Source organism: Patella vulgata, chromosome 1 (genome assembly GCF_932274485.2).
Source record: "Patella vulgata chromosome 1, xgPatVulg1.2, whole genome shotgun sequence".
In the NCBI taxonomy this organism is placed as follows: Eukaryota; Metazoa; Mollusca; class Gastropoda; family Patellidae; genus Patella; species Patella vulgata.
Window position 1 is genome coordinate 10,278,944 of NC_065879.2, and position 23,037 is coordinate 10,301,980.

General features: G+C 35.6%; 2 protein-coding genes across 7 annotated transcripts; one reads left to right on the forward strand and one right to left on the reverse strand.

Moving 5' to 3' along the window:
* Positions 1-11: 11 nt before the first annotated feature.
* On the reverse strand, positions 12-16,854 carry LOC126814597 (leukocyte elastase inhibitor). 6 transcript variants are annotated; one of them, XR_007677681.2, is made up of 8 exons: positions 14,208-15,145; positions 13,877-13,913; positions 13,256-13,444; positions 12,856-13,131; positions 7,242-7,374; positions 6,174-6,306; positions 5,396-5,484; positions 3,811-4,954 (listed from the first exon to the last, which is right to left on the reverse strand). XR_007677681.2 is itself a non-coding variant. In XM_050539870.1 (2 exons), exon 2 carries the CDS (start codon positions 2,742-2,744, stop codon positions 1,590-1,592), a length of 1,155 nt encoding a protein of 384 aa, XP_050395827.1. In that variant the 5' UTR covers positions 2,745-2,900; positions 16,735-16,854; the 3' UTR covers positions 12-1,589. The 6 variants fall into 6 exon arrangements, 4 of the variants coding, with proteins under 4 accessions (XP_050395827.1, XP_050395835.1, XP_050395818.1 ...); XR_008787971.1 differs by lacking the exons at positions 3,811-4,954; positions 5,396-5,484; positions 6,174-6,306; positions 7,242-7,374 and adding an exon at positions 11,806-12,231 and having other exon boundaries at positions 14,208-15,141; XM_050539870.1 differs by lacking the exons at positions 3,811-4,954; positions 5,396-5,484; positions 6,174-6,306; ... (3 more) ...; positions 13,877-13,913; positions 14,208-15,145 and adding exons at positions 12-2,900; positions 16,735-16,854.
* LOC126814590 (leukocyte elastase inhibitor) lies at positions 16,709-21,434 on the forward strand. Its single transcript, XM_050539847.2, has 2 exons — positions 16,709-16,954; positions 18,358-21,434. Exon 2 carries the CDS (start codon positions 18,388-18,390, stop codon positions 19,657-19,659), a length of 1,272 nt encoding a protein of 423 aa, XP_050395804.1. The 5' UTR covers positions 16,709-16,954; positions 18,358-18,387; the 3' UTR covers positions 19,660-21,434.
* Positions 21,435-23,037: the final 1,603 nt, after the last annotated feature.

Consider the following 23,037-nt stretch of genomic DNA (forward strand, 5'->3'; position numbering starts at 1 on the left):
GAAAAAAGAAGAAGAAGAAGAATTGTTTTATTTATGTGTCACACATTGTAGCAATAACAATACGATCTTAAAAAAAGAATATAAATGTATAATATCCGGCCTTTAAGGCCTACGAGACACAACAAGAATGATAAATCGTCTACATTCGAAGATAAAAAATAAATACATGTAAGTAACAAAGATAAAAAAAATATAAAAATTTGAAGCGTACTAACAATAACACTTTACTATTACATGTTCTTTAATATGTTAGCAATCACGATATAAATCGTTTAAAATAAGCAAATAAGAAAACATTAAGTAACTAAAAGTAAAAACAAACAGGCAAATAAAATAACAGTGATCGAAATGTCATCATATGTTAAAAGGCCCCCTGCAAAAAGTTTCCACCCCCCCCCCACCCCCCAGTGAAAAAATAGTCGACCATAAAAAAATTCGCCCCTTGCTAAAGACGCGCAAGCGAATTATTAAAATAAAATTGAACGATGTTAGTCACAAAAAGACCTAGTTTGTGTCGAATGGACATCAAACCCTATTTTTCACCCTCTCTCTAAACTTATGTTAGATTATTTATGTTAAAATATATATATTTGTTATATGTATTTTATTAATAAAAAAAAGGTTGTCACATAATTATTCACATGCTCAAATCAATGTCCTTGTAATAGGCATATGTATAAAATGTATATTATGCAATATATCGAATATATTCCCTTAATATTAAAAAATATGTAATATACAATATATCCCGTCTATACGTAAAATGTGTAATATGCAATACGTAAAATGTGTAATATGCAATACATCCCGTCTATACGTAAAATGTGTATATGCAATATATCGAATACATCCCCTTTATGTGTAAAATGCAATAATATATCGAATATATCCCCTTTATGTGTAAAATGTATAATATGCAATATATCGAATATATCTCCTTTGTTAAAACAAATCAAAGAAAATTACCCAACTTAATATTTGTATTTTTTAAAGTTCTTCATTTGGAATATCAACAAGTGACTCATATCAATTTCACGTTTGCGGGAATTAAGGATGATAAAACTACTGTTTCAATTAATGAATTTAAATGAGATAGTATGATTCACATTTACAGCAAACAAAATATCCCCTTTATGTTTAAAACTTTGTAATATTCCTTTGAAGCCTCGGTGCGTCATTGTGACCCTATATGAATCACTTGCAAACAGCGATATAGTGAAAGATGAATTTCTAACAGGAATATGGTCCCAAAACGGTCCAATGTTCAATGGCCCAACAGTTCAGTATTTACAAAGATATGTAGAATTGAAATGTCTGCGATCTACGCTGTTCGTTATGTAATAAGCCCACTGCCATTTGTTGTCCGCGAAAAATTTATTGATAGACCTGTTTTTTATTTCCAATCCGAAACATTATCGAACATTGGAATTTTAAATTTTTTTTTCCGAATCAAATGTTAAATAATAGTAGCTTGGATTAAGACCGCGTGAAAAATTTGATATTTTAGGAAAATACCAATGAAGCTTTATGATTTTAATGTGTAAAAACAAATCAAGAAAATGGTCTAGCTGCTATGTCAGATGTAATATTTAAATTTCTTCATTTGGGGTATTAACAAGAGGACCATCCGGAGTTTGTAGTTTCCCCCAAAATAGAATCATGTCCTTTCTGTTGTCTCTAATAAAGAATAGAAAAGGATGGTCAGCGTGGAATTTAGGTAAAATTTCCAAACACAATAATTGCATAACCATGACAGTAGCAGCAGCTGCTTCAGTACCTTCTTCATTAACTTCTACAAAAGCTTTGTGAATGGCATCCGATACATACAGCTCTCTGGTGCCATCAATTCCTGACAGATCAGCTTTACTTGTATCAAATATATCAGATAAACCCAGATTTATCAGAACTTCTTTCAGGTTTAAATCAGCTTCAAGTTTAAATTTAGGTAGAGCAATATCCACTTTAACTTCCTTCATTTCTTTCATTAATTTGCTCAGTTTACTAGGTGTTAAATTATTCACCAATGACGTCACACCATCAATTTTCTGTGGCAGTAAAAGAACCATACTCAAGTCTTTCTTTACGTAAGGTAACTCAAGAATGCTGCAGTCGAGGTCATCACTTTGTCCGAATTTAAACTTTTTCTCCATTGTCATCATTAGAACTTCAACATGTTTAGAAGAATCAACCCGAAACATTCGTGGTAACGTGTTTCTAACTTCAAACTGATTTTCCCAGTTTCCTTTAAAATAAATAGCATTAACTAAAACCATGGCCGTCAATGGATTCAACACACCAGAAGGAATTAAATCTTTTATTTTAGAATTTGTTTCTCCTTCCACCCATTTATTTATTTTCTCTTTCTCTCCTTCAGCATTGCTAATAAAATCACAGGTTTGAGCCTCAGCCTTGTATGTAGCTTGTAATGTCTGAAGATATTCTTCTAGAAATTTATATTTATTATTAATAAAAACTCGATTAGCTGAAGACAAGGCATATGATGATTGTTTTTGATTCAATATTTGTAAATATTCTCCTAGAGAACCATGAACAGAATCAAAATCAAAATATAAAACCTTCTCTACTTCTGCTTTAGAATTATTCCTGGTACCAAGATGTAGCATGGCCATGGCAGTCTGAATACTAAAAGGTGAGACAAAAAGGTTTTCAGTTGGTTTATTGGAAGCTATTGTCTTCAAGATATCCAGACCAAACTTTATGTTACTTTCAACCAGTTGATCCATATTTGTGCTTAGTTCCGTCGGCTTTGCGTGTTGTGTATACTTATGGTAAAGTAGATAGTTCCTATCGATATAAAATGTATGACTGTATCGCTGATACTACTTTTTAGGTGAAGGACTTAACGAAGCATAAAATCAAATAAATCTCTTTATGGACCCCTGAAAATAGAAAAAATAATTTATTTGTAGAAAGAAGATTTGACTTCTGTCTTCGCATCGTTCTTTACTGGACTAACAGCAATTTCGCGACACAAATCTATAATAATCCTACATGATTTCAAGTAGAATTTTGCGATTCAAAAAAGAGACCACAGACTGCACAAGAGCTAATCTTCTAATGGCGGACTAAAACGTATTTTGCTTATGTTTTTATTTTTTATTAATTTCCGTTCTTGTCTGGACTATTTTCCGTATGCAAATGAGCTTCGTCTTAGATCCCATATAAGGTACATTATATGTTCTGATAAGTTCTGTTATGCATTTGTCTAATGCAAAATACAGAATGGCGAAATGTAATGTGCAAAATAACTACACTGAAAAAAAACTTGTGTTAGGTGTCTCTATTTAACAACACAAACTTGTGTTGAAACAACACAAACTTGTGTTAAATGTTGAAACAACACAAGACTTGTGTTAAAATTTACCAAAACAACACAAACTTGTGTGAAAATCTACACAATACTTGTGTCGAAACTTGTTTTGAAATTTCTGAAACTTGTGTTGAAATTTCTGAAACTTGTGTTGAAATTTCTGAAACTTGTGTTGAAATTTCTGAAACTTGTGTGGTTTCATAAAAACTTGTGTATAACCACCAACAAAAACTTGTGTTTTATTTTCCCTCAATTTAGCAATCTTTCCCATGCAGCCCCCACCCCTTTTGCTCTGTTTAACCTGTAAAGTTTGATAAATGAGGTAACAATAGTTTTATTTGTTAAATTATCATTTATTCATAAAATGATAGAAAAAAGTAAATTAACACCGCCAAATCAAAACTAAATAGACATCATTTGAAATGTTAACAGAAAAACAGAGATATAATTCTAATACTAATAAAAATTTTGTTATACTTTGCCCCCCTCCCCCCCCACATCACAAAATACAAAATAGCTATTTAATTTTTTCTTTACCCGAAAACAAGAACTGAGAAAAGAAAGATCCCTACCCCATACCCCAAAAATATATAATTCAAATATATCTAAATTTAATAACATCCAAACCAAGCCCTAATTAGATTAATTATGCACTAAATTGAAATACTTTCAGAAACTGAAAAGTGCTACAAAGTCATATTACAAGTGATTTGTGAGGCATCTAGAAATAACTAGCATACACAGAAAACTAACAAAAGAAAAATGCACTATTTTGCAGGAGTAATAAAATGATGTAGAACCTTTTCCTCAAACAAAATGAATATTTTGTACATAAAAGGAGCAAAGCATCAAGATTACAGGATTGAAAAATAAAAAAATATCAGAGAAAATCGCAAACATTAAATAATATGTACAAAATATATATAAATAATCACAAGTCAAAAGCAAGGAGGAGCCACTGTGGTTCAGTAAGTGCATTGGCCGAGAAATTTCAACTGGATTTTCCGACATAGTTCCCACACGTCAGTAGTGTAGGACATGGCAAGGGATAATTGGGTATAAGCCCAGAATTGAAACTACCCCCACTGCGTTTACTTTAAAGAACCCTTGACAATTGAATTATCTGACTCAATGACAGACCCTTCTGATCCAATGTGCGTGTGTTAACCATTCGGCCCTCCTGGGTTCCCTTTAAACAACCCTTGACAGTTGAAATATTTGATATAAGAGTAGGTTGTAGGGCAGAATCACCATAATAACACAGAAAAGTAGGATATTAAACCCTATTTTATTTCATAAGCAAGGGAAAGTCACCTTAATGTAGGTCAAGGTTTTTTGTAATTCTAGGTATATTTGATCTACATTTGGTTTCTAGACTATGCCTATTAAATACTTTATGATTTCCGACCAAATTCTAAGTGATTTATATGTCACTTTACATTCTATATTATACATAAATTTCTGTAGAGAATTAAAATCTAATTGTGTTTGGGATGAATATTTAACAGTAAAAACAAAAAAAAATATTCAAAAATTGGGTCAAATGCATTCTTTTGCAGAATTATAAAATAAATTGATGCTTGGGATCTCTTGTTGTTATCATACATCAAATAATCTTCCAGCCTAAAAAATAAAAAGTAGGCAATAAGAATACTTTCTTACTATTTATGGTTCACAATGTTTAAATAAACAATTTATTTTGCCACATCGAGACTGAGTCTCTATTTTGTTTCATCTTTGGGTAACACTTATTGTGTCTTGTCCAGTAACAGACCCAGGCAGATTATTATATTTTATTTCCATCGACATCAAATTGGATATTACCTATTAAAATCTATTTGAAAAGTAAAATATTGTCCATTTTTATACTGCTATTTACTGTAAAAATACACATAGGGTCTATCACAACTTGAAGAAAATCAATGGATGTGATTGTCAAAAATCAAGAATGCCAAGACTTGAATAGGAGAGTCCTAGGCATTGCCCCAAGAAGAATAACTAGATTACCAATCAAGTGTATAGAACTAGTTGATGATTAAAAATACAAATATGTATGTTACTTACATTTTACCTGATTATCAAGCTCTGTGAGAAAAAGTTTCCATAATATGAATAGCCATTTCCAACGGTCTTGATCTTTCTGATGTAGTTAACTGAGAAAAAAAACATACTATGTTTTAGTTGACTTAAATCGATTCAATATTTAAATAGACGAAAGTTTTAATTTAATTAAATTGTATTGTAATGTGTTGGTTTGCTTTGTCACAGATGAGACAAAATGAAAAAAATGAAATGAAATGGGGTTTGGCGTCCTACTGTTCAGCTTCGACTGGGCTAATGAGGTTGGGCATATGCCATACAGTGTGCCACGAGAGAAATTTTGCCGGGTACCGTGACCCTAAGGCCTTCTCTTGTATCAAATTCTAACTGCCAGGGGCTCTTTTACATGCACGCCAATGTGTACACGGGACCACGTTTTTTTGTTCAATCTGAACGACTAGACAGCTGTCCTTGTAAGGCCCCCCGTACTGCATCGTCTTACTGCAAACCCGCGACCTTAAAATATGCAAACCAGTGTCTAACCCACTTGGTCACCATGGGTCCCCACAGATGAGATAGTCATATCTACATGTATCTGGACATAAGTAAGATTCTGTCTGTGCACATACATGTACGTGTACAGTTTTACTATACTAAACTGAATTTTAAATTTCAAAATATTAAAATGAAATCGAGGTTTATGTCACATCAGCTCCAACCGGGCTATATTGTGCCAAACACATTATGGTGAGATTCTAAAATACCACAACAACAATCTTTTCTATTAGAATTGAACACTCACCCTCCAAAAACACCTATGAGAAATCATAGGTGCTCAAATCACCATTTCTTCAGCTCTTTCTTTTCCCTTATTTGGGTTTTTTGACTTATTTTATTATATGATCTTTAATTTGCTATGGCATCTAATATGGAAACTGAAAAATATGAATATGTGACATGTAATTAACTGTTTAAGATACCTTACCATATACAAACTGTGTGATATCTAAAACCATTTTAATCCCGAAGATCTTACCTAAACCGTGAAAATCTGTTTTAATAACCCTTGTTTGTCATGTGACTGGAGAGTCACAGTAATTAAAAGAGAGCCATGTGGCTTAGTGTGTAAGGCACTGGCTTGCTACCCGGGAGGTTGCGGGTTCGCTCCCAGTGTTGACCGAGAAAGCTCATTTGGATTTTTCAGCATGGATTCCCTGTCTAGTCGTCATGGTGGCTAAGTGGGTAAGACGCTGGCTCGCTAGCCTGGAGGTCGGGTGTTCGATCCCTGCATTGGCCGAGAAAGTTCACCCAGATTTACCGGCGTGGTTTCCTCTTGTTAGTGATGCAGGACGGAGGGCCTGACAAGGACAGCTGTCTAGTCATTCAGATTGAACAAAAAAACGTGGTCCCGTGTACACATAGGTGTGCATGTAAAAGATCCCCTGGCAGTTAGAATGTGATACAAGAGAAGGCCTTAAGGTCACGGTACCCGGCAAAATTTCTCTCGTAGCACACTGTATGGCATATGCCCAACTTCATTAGCCCAGTCCTCCGTACTGCAATGTCTTACTGCAAACCCGCGACCTTAAAATATGCGAGCCAGTGTCTAACCCACTTGGCCACCGTGGTCCCCCACAGATGAGACAGTCATATCTACATGTATCTGGACATAAGTAAGATTCTGTTTGTGCACATACATGTACGTGTACAAATTTACTATACTAAACTGAATTTTAAATTTCAAAACAATAAAATGAAATGGAGGTTTATGTCACATCAGCTCCAACCGGGATATATTGTGCCAAACACATTATGGTGAGATTCTAAAATACCATAACAACAATCTTTTCTATTAGAATTGAACACTCACCCTCCAAAAACACCTATGAGAAAGCATAGGTGCTCAAATCACCATTTCTTCAGCTCTTTCTTTTTCCATATTTGGGTTTTTTGACTTATTTTATTATATGATCTTTGATTTGCTATGGCATCTAATATGGAAACTGAAAAATATGAATATGTGACATGTAATAAACTGTTTAAGATACCTTACCATATACAAACTGTGTGATATCTAAAACCATTTGAATCCCGAAGATCTTACCCAAGCCTTGAAAATCTGTTTTAATAACCCTTGTTTGTCATGTGACTGGACTGTCACAGTAATTAGAAGAGAGTCATGTGGCTTAGTGTGTAAGGCACTGGCTTGGTACCCGGGAGGTTGCGTGTTCGCTCCCAGTGTTGACCGAGAAAGCTCATTTGAATTTTTCAGCATGGATTCCATGCCTAGTCGTCATGGTGGCTAAGTGGGTAAGACGCTGGCTCGCTAGCCTGGAGGTCGGGTGTTCGATCCCTGCATTGGCCGAGAAAGTTCACCCAGATTTCCCGGCGTGGTTCCCCCTTGTCAGTGATGCAGGACGGAGGGCCTGACAAGGACAGCTGTCTAGTCATTCGGATGAAATGAAAAAACGAGGTCCCGTGTACACGTTGGCGTGCACGTAAAAGATCCCTTGACAGTTGGAATTCGATACACCGCAGTGCCGCTGTCCGGGCAAAATTTCCCTCATAGCACACTGTGTGGTGTATGCCTGTCTTCATTAGCCCAGTTCGGAGCAAAACAGTAGGACGTTAAACCCCATTTCATTTCATTTCTAGTCGTTTCAATGGAACACATAACCTGAGGTCCCATTGGCGTGCATTTAAGCCGATAGTACGGTAGTTGGAATTTGTTGGCTGTAGCACCCGTGTCACAGTTCGACTGCTAGTTTGCGATACCCACTCGATATGAATGAGTGGTGATTGGCTAATGAATTCTAAAATCAGACGAATGCTTCGGCGAAGCGGACACACCACTCAAATACAATTCAGCCAAATATATCAAACATGTTTGATTCGGGCGTATGTCTGTGGATAAACTAGGTGAAGTTTAGCGCCAATTGATTCAGCCAAATCCTTTGGCTAGTTTATCCAGCACTGACGATTTAAGTTTGTACTTTCTTTATATGCAAATATCACATTTGAAAGAGGCTGTAAGCCTACTTTCTTTATATGCAAATATCTTATTTGAAATAGGCCATTATTATGTGATTCCCCACTTGAATGTGACTAGGAATAGGGTCGCCTGTCCAGCCTTGTGGGTTTTCTCCGGGTCCACCGGTTTCCTCCCTTTCCTAAATACCCCTAGGGTGTATTCGAAACAGTGTTCCGGTGCAGAGAACGGACGGAGAATGGGTTCTTGTGGGACTTGAGCAGTCTGGAATGCGTTCACGAACACATTCCCGTTCTCAAATCCCACACTACCTCATAGCTGGTGTGAGGGAGAACAAACATGGTCGACACATCGATAACTGCTGAGAAAACAGCATCGTGGGTGCATTTATTAATTTAAAAGTTTAATACCGTTCGAAAATTAGATGTAGTATGTGGCCAGTATAACATCAAGTAAGTTAGGTTGCCAGGCAACGAAACATATGCCCACAGCAGTTTAATCGTTTGCGCAGTCAACAGGGATTGTCGCATATTCATTTTTTTGTAGGTAATGTGGGCATTTACAAGAAAATTTCATACAAGATTATAATTTTCATCGTTTGTGGGTTTACAAAGGTCGACACATCGATAACTGCTGAGAAAACAGCATCATGGGTGCATTTATTAATTTAGAAGTTTAATACCATTCGAAAATTGGATGTAGTATGTGGCCAGTATAACATGAAGTAAGTTAGGTTGGCAGGCAACGAAACATATGCCCACAGCAGTTTAATCGTTTGCGCAGTCAACAGGGATTGTCGCATATTCATTCTTTTGCAGGTAATGTGGGCATTTACAAGAAAATTTCATACAAGATTAAAATTTTTGTCGTTTGTGGGTTTACAAAGGTTCTACAAACTGAAACAAGGGCCTTAATTGTTGAAATTTGACAGATTTTTTTGTTTTGTGTTTTACTAATTTAAATAATGCATACAATTTTCATACAAATCGGATGATAATTTTGTTGTTCGTGCGTTCACAAGGTTCGAAAAAGTGAAACAAGGGCCACAACTCTAGACATAATTCACAGAAATCGCAGAAATTTAATAGACGTCTTCGTTTCACTAATTTAAAAGATTCAAATGAATTTCACAAAGTGAAACAAGGGCCATAACTCCAGAAGAAACTAACAGAAATTATTGAAATTAAATAGGATTCATCTCATTAAAATAAACAACATATCAATTTTAAAATAATCAGTTCTGTAGACGATGGACAAACCTACGGACGAGGGCGAATCAAAAGGTGATGTAATCGTCATCCAAAGAATTGAAAAGGAGTAAAACGGTGTCATAATTTATCAAAATTATGCTTAATAGCGAAGTAAATACTAAACAAGTTATCGTAACAGATTGTATTAATTTAATTCATCTTGTTACCATGGATACCGTTCTCTCATGTTCGAGACTCATGAAAGTATTTTCATGTTCTTCAGCCGTTCTCGAACCTGCGCAAACACTGTTTCTAATACACTCCTACGGTACGCGTAAGCAAATCATTCAAATAAAATTGAACAATATTAGCCTCGAAATTACCTAGCGCCAGTAAGTATAAAGGATCTATCCGACAAACACCAACAACAACTCTAGGTTGATTACATGTCATTTGGGACTCACATCATTTGGGACTCGCGTCATTTGGGACCCAAAAAAATATGACCACGACATTTGGGACTCCGGTATACGTCGTTTGGGACTCGGGTTAACGACGTTTGGGACTCGGGATAATTTATTAGAAATAGGCCAATTCAAACAAAACACGAAAGAAAATATTTATTAACATGAAACACGTGGTTAGTAAAAGGCTCAACCAAACGATAAAACATTAGTTGCACTTACGGTTCTTTGATAATCATCGTTTCTCATAAAAGTTTTATATTTATTTAAAACGAATAATATGCTGATGAATTTATTTGAAAATGACCTACACAAAATCTTTTTTTACAAGCCCCTAGAAATTGTTAACGATAATCCGTGAGCTGCATGTTGACATGCTTGTCGTAGATGGCAATACCAATTGATAAATTAGTGTGTACAAGGCAAAGTTTTTTTGTGGAAAATATAAGAAATGGCAACGATCAAAGCGGGATAATTAAAGCTGATTAACTGATAATCCCAATGTTATTACAGTATGTTCAAAGAAACCTAACGGTTCTTTGGTGGATGAGGAAAAATGTGAGTTGTCAATCATCGAGAATGGCGGCCGTGTGTTGATTGCAGTTATACCGTTTCACGAAAAAACATTAGCAGTGGTCTGTCAATCAAGCTCGTTTACTATTTATAACGCAAATTTTTCGTTTCGGTTAAAACAAAATATACGTCCATTTTAATTAGCCGAAGGAAATATGGCGGGCGGACAAACTGACCAAACAGTATATTTCGAGGTATTTGAGGTAAGCTAATTTAATATTATATCATAACTGCATGTGCATACTTGTGTTTCTGTGTGATTAAATATTCAAAAAATCATTCTTAGGATACAGCCTCGACACCAGTCAGCCCTGAATTGCAATGTTTGTTTTGTGTTCTGGGCGCCATTTTGAAAAAAACTGACATGACCTATATAATACAATCCAGCAATAGTGCAGTCAATTTCCTTTAAAAGGGAATCCGAATTTGTTAATTTTCTGCAATACCACTTCGGTGGTAGCGGACGTTAAATAAAGCTATTTCACGTACAAAGACCGACAATAAAATCCAGGTGAATTGGGAAAAATATTCATGTATTTTCTTATTGAAGAGTAGCTATTTCAATTTGTAAATGCCCAGTCATCTTAGACAAATAATAATTCCAACTTCAAATCAGTTGTATTTATTCAAATCATACTATGAATAATTGTATTTTTCCACTTGCATAATAATAAAAACTTGACTTTTATTATTTTATTTCTTCAGGCCAAGAACATGGAAAATTGGTAATTGCCTTGTATCACTGCTAACTATAAGGCACAGGGAGCTTTGGGCAGAAATGATAATAATATGGTTCTCAGATATGTTACTGTGTACAGACTGAACAAAAAATATATATACACTTGCTATTACATGTACATTATATCATTGGCAATAATAAGATCCAATTTTAGTTTTTAGTTACACACTGTTAACCACCAATAGATGAAAATAAATCATAAAATGTATTCAGCTCGACGTAAGACTTAAATAAATAGATACAGTTGGTTTAACTTGAATAGAAGTTTTAATTATCTATGCTGCATATATGCATATATCACCTTGCAGCTGAATCACATTACATATCTTTTTAGTTGATGTTCATATCGTCTTACGTATTTGTCAACATCAATGTGACCTTGTTCTATGTCACATTAGCCTATTCACGTTACGAATTCACTTGACTAAAGAAACATTTTGTAGGAATGTATGCTTTTATAGGTTGGACACTTGTTTGCAATATCATTGTCGGTGGAAACTGGCACTATACCTAAAGAATGACTGAACAAATAGCGGAGACGGGGTTTCAGCCGGCTGATTTAAATTATTTCTTTAAATACAGTAAAGCTTGAAATATGTCAGTTTTCCCTCTTTAGAATGTTTTTGTAAATAAGTTTTTATTGTAGTTTCCGTGGCGTATTCCCAATAAGCGTTAGAAACAAAGATATACACCCTTAATCCCGGTGCCGATAAATGTTGGGTTGTGTGGAACATGCTAACAAATCTCAGGTACGATATATGTTTGATTCTGGTTGAGAACAGCATGAGAGCAACATGATTGTTTTCATTGGAGATGAGACGCAAATATTCAAAGGGGTCAGACAAACTCTAAACCAACCGCGTTCCCTTCACTGAGTCCCTTCAAAGGAGGCCCTGTCTGTCTACCTGTGGAATAACATGCATTTGTATCTGTTAAATTTGTGTGGTAGACAGATTGATATTATTTATAAAACGTCTTACCCCAAACAAATTGCAAAAGAAACCATGAAGTTTCTGAGAGCGATATTTCGTAATTAGTGTGCTTTAATGGTGGGAGAATAAATAATTAAATTTTTCAAACACAAACTGGTCATATATAAAATAGCATTTTCTGACAAGACCAGCGATAATCTCGTAAGATATGACTTTTACTATGTCTATTAAATGGTTTTCGACGTCTCTTCAAGGTCACCGTCTTGCGCCAAAGTCGTGAAACGCACCGTCGGGGGATTTGTTGGGGCCTGTCTCCCCCAGAAAAATTTCTAGAAATTTGAAGTCGGTCTTGCCTGGCCGTGAATACGGCAACCTGAAAGTGGTCGATTTTAATGTAGACATCTGAACTCCAATCAACAAATCAATCAACCAGACTGTTGTCGTTGCATTCACATGACACCAGACGTGTCACCGATGAAACAAATATGCCTGAAACAAATGTCGCTGTTAGTGCGACCCATTTGTGACAATTTCAAGGTCCCAAATAATAGTCCTTTTTTACTATTAATAGTAATTCAATCAGTAAGTGCTATTTACCTTATAATAGTCGTCTTGGCTTTTACCCGACATTACACAAAACACCAATGGTAACTGTCGGGTGTTCTCTCCAGTCTTAATGAAGGCGTGTATGGAAAACAGCTGAGACCATGGCTTGTTCACCACCCGAAAAGTTGCATCCATATACCAAGTTTTTGCGCGTGCGAGTAGTTGCATCTGTCTATCAGTACAAAAAATGTGATGGCGCCTTTCCCCAACTTTTACTCTTTTTTGATAAAATCCCGGTGCACTATGATCGATGAAATCTTCGTCAAGCTAAAACAAAAAATAAATAAAAAAGTACATTTAAGTACATGTTAATAAATAAATAAAATTGTACATTTAATTACATGTTAATAAATTCTTATATACATGGGTATTTAATTGCATGAGTACTTACGCTTGACGACACGCCAGTGGGATCTTTTGGTCGCAGAGTCTGTCGGGTTCTTTATAGCGACCTTACAAGTGCTGCAATGGGTGGTCTGCTATGAATGGGTTCTTCTGCAGAACCGACACTGGATAAAACTCTCTCCGCTATTGAGGAACATGCCTTGGTAAAAACATTTCCTTTGGCTTCATGCTTTGCCTGTAATGATAAGATAAAACATATTAAACTACAAATATATTATTGGTTTATTCATATTTTATTTATTTATTTATATATTAAATTCATTTATTATTATAGAGTTAACTAGGTTAACTAGAGTTAATTATGCAGAATTAATATAACACAACATACACAGATGTCAATAGAATGAGACAGTGTTCAGAAAAAGGGCGGAAGAAGACTACCTGTCCTACTTGATTCTAGGACATATATATAGCATGGACCTACTTGATTCGACCAATTTAATACAAGGAAATGAATGGCATAGTTTGTGTCAAGTGAATTTAGTGAACTTTAAACCCCATTTACTCGCCCTCTCTCTACAGAGATAAATACTTTTCGTGTTACATACAATAACAATTATTGGCCATTATTAAAAAAATATATTAAAAGGAAATGAAATTCTGTTACCTGTTTTTCTTTGTGTAGTACATGCTAACATCAATGACTGGAAAAAAAAATAACGAAACTGTAGAGAAACTTCTGAATCATTGAAAGTCTAATATTAGGCCTACACATTGATGACATTGATATAAAAAAAGGCTGATTTGTTTGTTGTTGTTTTTTTCTTTTACAGAAATAAGATTACATTTCAACTAAACAACTAACACAAAAGTTAGTATCTAGCTATAGTCCATGTCTGGATATACATTTCTCCTTTTGCCCGAACGTCTATAAAAATCAAAGATGGCGGCAAATAATTGCAACCGGGTATTACTATAAAATCAAGACAGATTCTTACCTGCTGGTCCTAGTCGGGGGTTTCTTGCAATTATAAGTATTTGAACAACGGTGTAGCGCCGATTAGCTAATAATAATTAAGCACGATTTCAGAAAAATTAAGACAGATTCATTAGATTGCTGAATTAGCGGAACACTTTTAGAACACATCAAAAAAATTTTCTTTGTGGCGCAATTATATAAATAGACTTCCGGTGCAGTCAGTGGCAGTAGTTCTATTATTATATACATAGAAGCAATATATACATGCTAAATTAAATACACGGTTTTATTTTTTGTAAAAATTTACAAACCTGCGGTCTGGTATTCTATGTGACCATTATAATTTTTTTTAAAATATCACGGCTAAAGCACCCTGTTGATGCTAACTTCACTACATCTATCTAACTGAATGTCGCTGATATAATATCAAAGAAAGAATTTGTCGCAATGACTAAAGTATAGATACTTCTTCTTAGTTAGTTGTATTTTACGTCCGCTTCCACCGAAGTGATATCGCAGAGAAAAAGTATAGATAACTTGGAGAACCATTATATCAATAAGTCGATTATGAGATACACGTGGATGATCAATTAAATTTGATTGGTTACTTTTCAGTTAACCAATACTGTCCAATTTTGATTACATCAACCAATTACATTATTAAGAGTTTTACTCATTTTTTTTTGTTCATTGTACATTGAATCAATTTTCTAAAACACCAGGGTGCTGAAAATCACATGTACACTATATATTCATTTGATCTATCAGTTTATTGGGTCAATAAAAAAAGACAGACATTTTAACTTTACAGACAACTTAACATCAATTAACATTCAAGTCTGTCTGGCAATTGTCTGATTAATTGGTACTCACACCCTTCCAGTGAAGAACAGCATGTGATTTTCGAGATGTGAATTAAGCCCTTTATTACTTTTCTTAAAACTTGACAACTCCCGAATTCAGACTTTGTATGGAGTTTTTTTTTAAAAAAGAAAACAAATCTTGGAAGGTACACATTACTTGTGTTAATGATATGAAAAAAACACAAGATTTTATAAATCGACACAAGTTTGTGTTAATGCAATGCAAAACAACACATAACTTGTGTAGATTAGTTTTAACACAAGTACTTGTGTTGAGATCCAACACAAGTGTTTTTTCAGTGATTATACTGTATTTTGTATTATTGAAAAGTGTATTATATATTTTAACACTGTGACATTGGTATTGTGGAGCAATAGAAATTACAAATTGTAAAATTAAAATACGTGTTTTAAACTGATGACATGGGCCAGGAGGGCGGCGAATACTGTCTCGGGCCTCCTCGGCGCCCAGTTAGACTATACCGTATCGATTATGGCGATAAGACGGGGGGGGGGGGGGGGGGGGCGGTGTTACACAGGCCTTGAAATTACAGCATTAAACTAAATGATTATGGCTGGAATGCTGTTCCGATTTGGGAGGTTGGATGATCGAATGGTTAGCACGTGCGCGCTGTATAATAAGGCCTGTCATTGAGTCAACTGGCGTGGTTTCGAATCCCGGGTTGTACGTGACAAGGAGAAGGGTCGCCTGTCCAACCTCGTGGGTTTTCTCCGGGCCCCCCCCCTTCTAAAGACCCCTACGCGCAAGCGAATTATTGAAATAAAATTAGACCATAATGTTAGTCCCGAAATGACCTAGCTTGTGTCGAGTGGACGTCAAACCCCATTTTTTTCCCTATCTAGAGCTCTCTGTTACGATTCATATGCAACATATTTCCACATCTTATTTATTTAACACACAAAATGGCTGGCGGTGGTATATATATTAAGTCTACCTTGTTATTTATAATTTAAGCAACCAAGCGTTGCATGCCGACTATCGATCGCTGACTATTTAAAATAACTATTTTGTTTTAATGGTCCCTTTCCGGACTAAATATCTAGTCTATGTGATTATACTTACAACAGTGTCAGACAGAATTAGATAATTGTTATTGTTTAACGAAAATCCAGTTTGCATAAAATAAGATGATAAACTATACAAGTCCGTCTTGTAAAAGCTGCAGGTTTCTATATCATTTCATATGCTTTATCACAGGCAAAATGAGCTACGCCCTCCTAAAAGTAAAACCACTATGCGCAGGTGTAGGCCTATGTTTTGCTCACATATATTATCATATATTGTTCGTAATTAATGGACGTAGTCTAATATTAATATGCAAATAAAAAAGTTGAAGTTGATATTCCATGTCTAGGTTGGGGTGGAGGAGCTGATCTCGAGTGTTTTATTAATATTAGTTTTAACCAAGAAAAATCTGTTGATTATATTTGTGTGGTATACACATAGTACCATGGAAGGAGGAAGTAATGGGGATGCTCGATTGAACCTTCCGGAATTGAATTCTGTCACACCCCAAAATGGTGACAATCGAGAGAAAATGAGATTTTGGGCTAAAACGCATGCGCGGACTGCGTGAGAAAATATCACAACCAACCAACCACGACAGCTGAAACATATTATATTCATAAGGTTTAATTACGTCATGATTCTACTCACACTACCTTTGTTTTCGGGACTGGCAGAACTGTGACAGGACTGAATTCCGTGTCACTCGATTGCAATTCGGAACGTTCTGGACTGACAATCGAGCATCCCCAATGTATTTATAAAAGAACCATAACTCTTGCCAATTAAAGGGAAGATAACTCTAAAGGTGGTACTGGTGAAGAATGTAAATAAAACAACAATAAACAAACATTTCAAGGATTAGTATTACTACTGGTAAGTATCTACCGAACCGCTTGTAATTTTTAAATGGTAGGTCACATGTTCAACAGGAGAGGACGAGAAAATCTTGTCCCTGTTGATCGTAGAAAAATGCCCAGTAATTGCCCACTGGTGGGGTGTGCAATTATACTATTGTATTTTGTATTAGATTAGGCCTACTTTTGCATGGGCCATCGACTCTAAACTACCACTGGGGGAGTGATGAATGATCTTTAGAATAACTGGACTCATCTCATACATTTGACTAATAGGCCTAGAAAACAGAGAGAGAGAGAGAGAAGAGAGAAATGGGGTTTAACGTCCACTCGACACAAACTAGGTCATTTTGGGACTAACATATGGTTTAATTTTATTTACATAATTCGCTTGCACGTAGGGGTCTTTAGCAGTGGGAGGAAACCGGAGGACCCGGAGAAAATTCACGAGGTTGGACAGGCGACCCTACTCCTTGTCACGTACAACCGGGGATTCGAAACCACGCCAGTCGACTCAATGATAGACTTTATGATACAGCGCGCACACACTAACCATTCAGCCATCCAACCCCCCTAGAAAACACAGATTTATGCTACTAACTAATTTAAATTCTATCAAAATATCATGGTTTTAGAACTTACCGGTACTGGCAAGTAGTGAAGTAAGCCTACTGCTACTACTGGTACATTTTTTCTTATTTGGTTAGTAATAATAGTACGGTATATGAAATGTGATGTCTTGTGTAGTTGTACCATTACATATTATTTATTTATTACCTCCTGAGATCCTCTATACAATTTTAATATTATCTTCTAGAAGGTCTATATAAATGCATGTTGTATCATAAGGTCTGTCATCGAGTCAGCTGGTGTGGTTTTGATTCCCCGGTTGTACCTGACAAGGGGTAGGGTCGTCTGTCCAACCTCCGGGGTTTTCTCTGGGTCCTCCGGTTTTCTCCCACTGCCAAAGACCTCTACATTCAAGTGGATTATTGAAATAAAATTGAACGATGTTAGTCCTGCAATGACCTACTTTGTGTCGAGTAGACATTAAACCTTATTTCTCTCTGTCTATAGACTAGCCAATCACAGATGCAGTTAGATTTCACATAGATTGTGTTTCTCTGTAAAAATTAAAAATTTCAATGAATCTTTCCATTTAACAACCAATTAGTTAAAGGACAATATTGGTGTCAATCATTATCACTTCCGTTTTTTTTAAATCTTCAAAATGCATCTATCAATATCATAGCAATGATCTCTGTGTTAAAATTATACATGTATTTGGAACGTGTATAACCAGTTCTATCGCATATGTGATAATGACTGACACCAATATTGTTCTTTAATGTGAAGTTGCTTCTGAACTATACCAGTACATGTTTTTGTACAAATCACTTATCTTTTGTATAATTATTTCAGTTTACTGGTACATCATACGCTGAAGATAGTATGTTTTTATGTTTAGCCAAACCAATCACCCAAATAAGAGTACCAGCAATATCAGCAATAATTCTGTATATCTACTTTCTTATAAATTCAAAAACCAAAGCTGAAGAACTAGGAGTAATGGCCCAATTAACTCAAAGTAACATGAAGTTTGGTCTGGATATCCTGAAAACAATAGCTTCCAGTAAACCAACTGAAAATATTTTTGTCTCACCTTTAAGTATTCAGACTGCCATGGCCATGCTACATCTTGGTACCAGGAATAATTCTAAAGCAGAAGTAGAGAAGGTTTTATATTTTGATTTTGATTCTGTTCATGGTTCTCTAGGAGAATATTTACAAATATTGAATCAAAAACAATCATCATATGCCTTGTCTTCAGCTAATCAAGTTTTTATTAATAATAAATATAAATTTCTAGAAGAATATCTTCAGACATTACAAGCTACATACAAGGCTGAAGCTCAAACCTGTGATTTTATTAGCAATGCTGAAGGAGAGAAAGATAAAATAAATAAATGGGTGGAAGGAGAAACCAATTCTAAAATAAAAGATTTAATTCCGTCTGGTATGTTGAATCCACTGACTGCCATGGTTTTAGTTAATGCTATCTATTTTAAAGGCAACTGGGAAAATCAGTTTGAAGTTGAAGACACACAATCTGAAGAATTTTACATTGATCCCTCGTCACATGTAGATGTTCAGATGATGAAAATGAAAATGAAGTTTAAATTCGGACAGAGTGACGACCTCAGTTGTAGCATTCTTGAGTTACCTTACGTAAAGAAAGACTTGAGTATGGTTCTTTTACTGCCCCAGAAGATTGATGGTGTGGCGTCATTGGTGAATAATTTAACACCCAGTAACCTGAACAAATTAATGAAAGAAATGAAGGAAGTTAAAGTGGACATTGCTCTACCTAAATTTAAACTTGAAGCGGATTTAAACCTGAAAGAAGTTCTGATAAATCTGGGTTTATCTGATATATTTGTTGTAAGTAAAGCTGATCTGTCAGGAATTGATGGCACCAGAGAGCTGTATGTATCTGATGCCATTCACAAAGCTTTTATAGAAGTTAATGAAGAAGGTACTGAAGCTGCTGCTGCTACTGCTGTGACTATAATGAAACGATCTTTAGTAATGATACCACAATTCCGGGCCGATCATCCTTTTCTCTTCTTCATTAAAGACAACAGAAGTGATATGATTCTATTTTGGGGAAAACTACAAAAGCCAGCGGGTTCAGTTGTTAATACACCACATCAAGAACTCTGAAGTTATCATAATAGATTTACAATACAAACTTTGTTGGTGAATACTGAAAAATTAAAACACATCAGGAACTCTGAAGTTATCACAATATACTTATAATACAAAATTGTGATGGTGAATACTGAAAAATAAATTATTTATTGGTCTAGATGTGCACTTTGTAGTAAATTGAATTATCTGTGAGTTAATTTGAATAAAATTAAATAATAATTAAATAATACATATTGATGGGTAAATTAAATCTTGTTTGATATCAAATAAAATATGTCAGTAATGCTGGTTAAAATAAGAAATCAACTGGAAGAGACTCTTTTTTTTAAAGATATTGACTTGTTTGATTTATAAAAAAACCATATTAGCTATATCCACTACATATGTATTTACTGGTTTTTGTTTAAGCTTAAGTTTAGACAAGGGTTTAGATTTTAGAATACTATTAAAATTTTAATTCTGTGGTTCCTGATAATGATCATTATTAACTATATTCAAATCTAGCTGATACATTTACCAAAGGGTAAACCAGGGGGTTACGGGTATACTCTATGTTGACAGAATGTCTGACATGGTTTCACCTTGTCATTGGTGCAAGAGACAGCATCTAGTTATTCTGAAAGACCAAGCTCTCATCCATGTACAAATTAATGTGCACATAAAAGAACCTTTAATAATTGGAATTAGAAATAGGAATAGACGGTAGAGTAGCTGTTCAGGCAAACAATTTCTCATAGCACAATGCATGGTTTACTCCTGTCTTCATTAGCCCAGTTGGTGCAGAAAAGTAATAAACCCCATTTCATTTACTAAAAATATTCAGCTGTAACTAATACATGCATAATGATAACTGACTTTCAATACCTGTACAGCTTATTTTATGTTCCTGAAATTTCAGTCAACTTAACTATTGTAAATACTAGACTAATGATATTCCACGATCGTCCATGAAAGGACTGTATGGACGTGTGGCGCCCCAATACAAGTGAGAATCCACTGATTGGATGACAATGTGACAGTGGCTGTCCTTGTAATAGTCTCAAAAAGAGTCTATGCACATGCTGTCACCTGTCACTCAAAACAGCTAGCTTGTAATTCCAACATCTCGAAATCCACAGTTGTTGTAAATGACACTATTTTTATTATAATTGTTTTATTAATTTTCATCAACACACCATGGCTGGAAACCAGCCCTGCAAGTTACCTGTCCCATCCCTACACCTGCCAAACATTATAAATTCCAATACACCCTGGGGGTTGGGATGGCCTAGTGGTCTAGAGTGTCACGCTTCGACCTCTAGTTGGCCGGTCACCTCTGGCTTGCGGCTGTGGTTTCGATCCCAGGTGTGAGCGTATGTGGCTTGGAGATAGGGGCGCCTTCTCAACCTCGTGGGTTTACTCCGGGTACTCCGGTTTCCTCCCATAGCAAAGACCCCTGCGCGTGCGCTAAGATCATTAAAATGAACTTGTCTGCGATATCACCTTCGGTGGAAGCGGACGTTAAACGCTAAGAACAACGATAATTTAATCATCTGTTATTTATTTCTTGGTTTGTTTTGTTGTTTTTGTTTGAGAGGGGGTGGGTCTATGAATGAATAAAATCTGTGATGTTTATTGACCATATAATATGCATAATGCAATAGGTAAGAAAATATTGTAATATTTCTTTTTGATACATATTTGTCCACAGAATCAAGAAAAAAACACTATTTTATGTATATGTATCTATTTATATTTATGTATCTATTTTCCTATTATAAAAATAAAAATATAAGTTAGATTATTAATCATTGTCAACCTTATGATGTGAAAGGGGGTGTCCAGAATAGCTGATACATGTAGATGTAGATAGACAAGATTTTATTGTATCACTGCATCCACCATGGGGTCGCCTGTCCAACCTCGTTGGTTTTCTCCGGGCCCTCTGGTTTCCACCCACTGCTAAAGACCCCTACGCCTAAGCGAATTATTGAAATAAAATTGAACCATGTGTTAGTCCCGAAATGATCTAGTTTGTGTCAAGTGGATGTTAAACCCTCTCTCTCTCTCTCTCTCCAGAATAGCTGATAAGGTTATATTATGTGTGGTTTCATGGTCGAGAGCGAGACATTAAGTAATATATTGATACTGCACGAGGTGTTAGCCGAGTGTTGTTTCAATATATTACGCAATGTCTTTAGCTCGAGACCATTAAACAACTTAAATTACAGACACTATCCCGCACGTGCTTTTCGATGAAATACGTCACATGAGTCCAATATTTCATCTAATATAGATAATGTACGATTGGCAAGTTGCCCGAACATTATTGGAAATCAAAGGGTGACGTATCATGGCATCCACCAAGGACACCATACAAAGTTTACTTGATCATACAATTATAACATAACATCCGAGGTGAATATTAATGGATGTACAATGTTATATAACAAGTCTATAAGTATCAGGGAGCCACGGTGGCTAGGTGGTTAAGACGCTGGCTCACTAGCCTGGAGGTCGGGTGTTCGATCCCTGCATTGGCCGAGAAAGTTCATCCTGATTTTCCGACGTGGTTTCCCCTTGTCAGTGGTGCAGAACGGAGGGCCTGACAAGGACAGCTGTCTAGTCCTTCGGATGAGACGAAAAACCGAGGTCCCGTGTATACATTAGAATGCACGTAAAAGATCCCTTGGCAGTTGGAATTCGATATAAGAGTAGGCGATAGTGCCGCTGCCCGGGCAAAATTTCCCTCATAGCACACTGTATGGCCTATGCCCGTCTTCATTAGCCCAGTATAGGAGCAGAACAGTAGGACGTTAAACCCCATTTCATTTCATTTCATTTCTATAAGCATCAACAGAGATAGTCGGTATAATGAAAATCAATATCGAACTAAAACAAGAGTAGGGGTCGGGGGCGCTGTGCGAGATTCTGATGGAGATAGTCCAGGACATTAGCGGGGTATTATTCTAGACATAATATCACAATCACTATAGGCATTTGGTATAAAGGCATATATGGAAGACCAAATGGGACAATATTCATAATTCTTGTTTCTACATTCCAGTTTGAACATTTTAGACACGAACGCAACATTCTAAACTAAGGATTCTTGTTTCTACATCTGGAATTTGAACTCATTCCAGATTTTTTTTTAGATACTTTCAGAAACCAATGAATTGATTTCTTTGTCGTGTAAATAAGAATTATTTTTTAATTTTAATATTTAATGATATATAAAAGTTACCGATAAAACGCCGAAAATGAAACAAAGTCAATTTTTTGTTTAAAATGTTGATTTTGTGCATGAAATGTTGACATAAGAATGTAGAAACAAGAATCATTAGTTTAGAATGTTGCGTTCGTGTCTAAAATGCTCAAACTGGAATGTAGAAACAAGAATCATGAATA

What these genes read in the sequence shown, in the direction of transcription:
- LOC126814597 (XM_050539870.1), bottom strand. Translation starts at nt 2,744, where the DNA reads ATGGATCAACTGGTTGAAAGTAACATAAAGTTTGGTCTGGATATCTTG.
- LOC126814590 (XM_050539847.2), top strand. Translation starts at nt 18,388, where the DNA reads ATGTTTTTATGTTTAGCCAAACCAATCACCCAAATAAGAGTACCAGCA.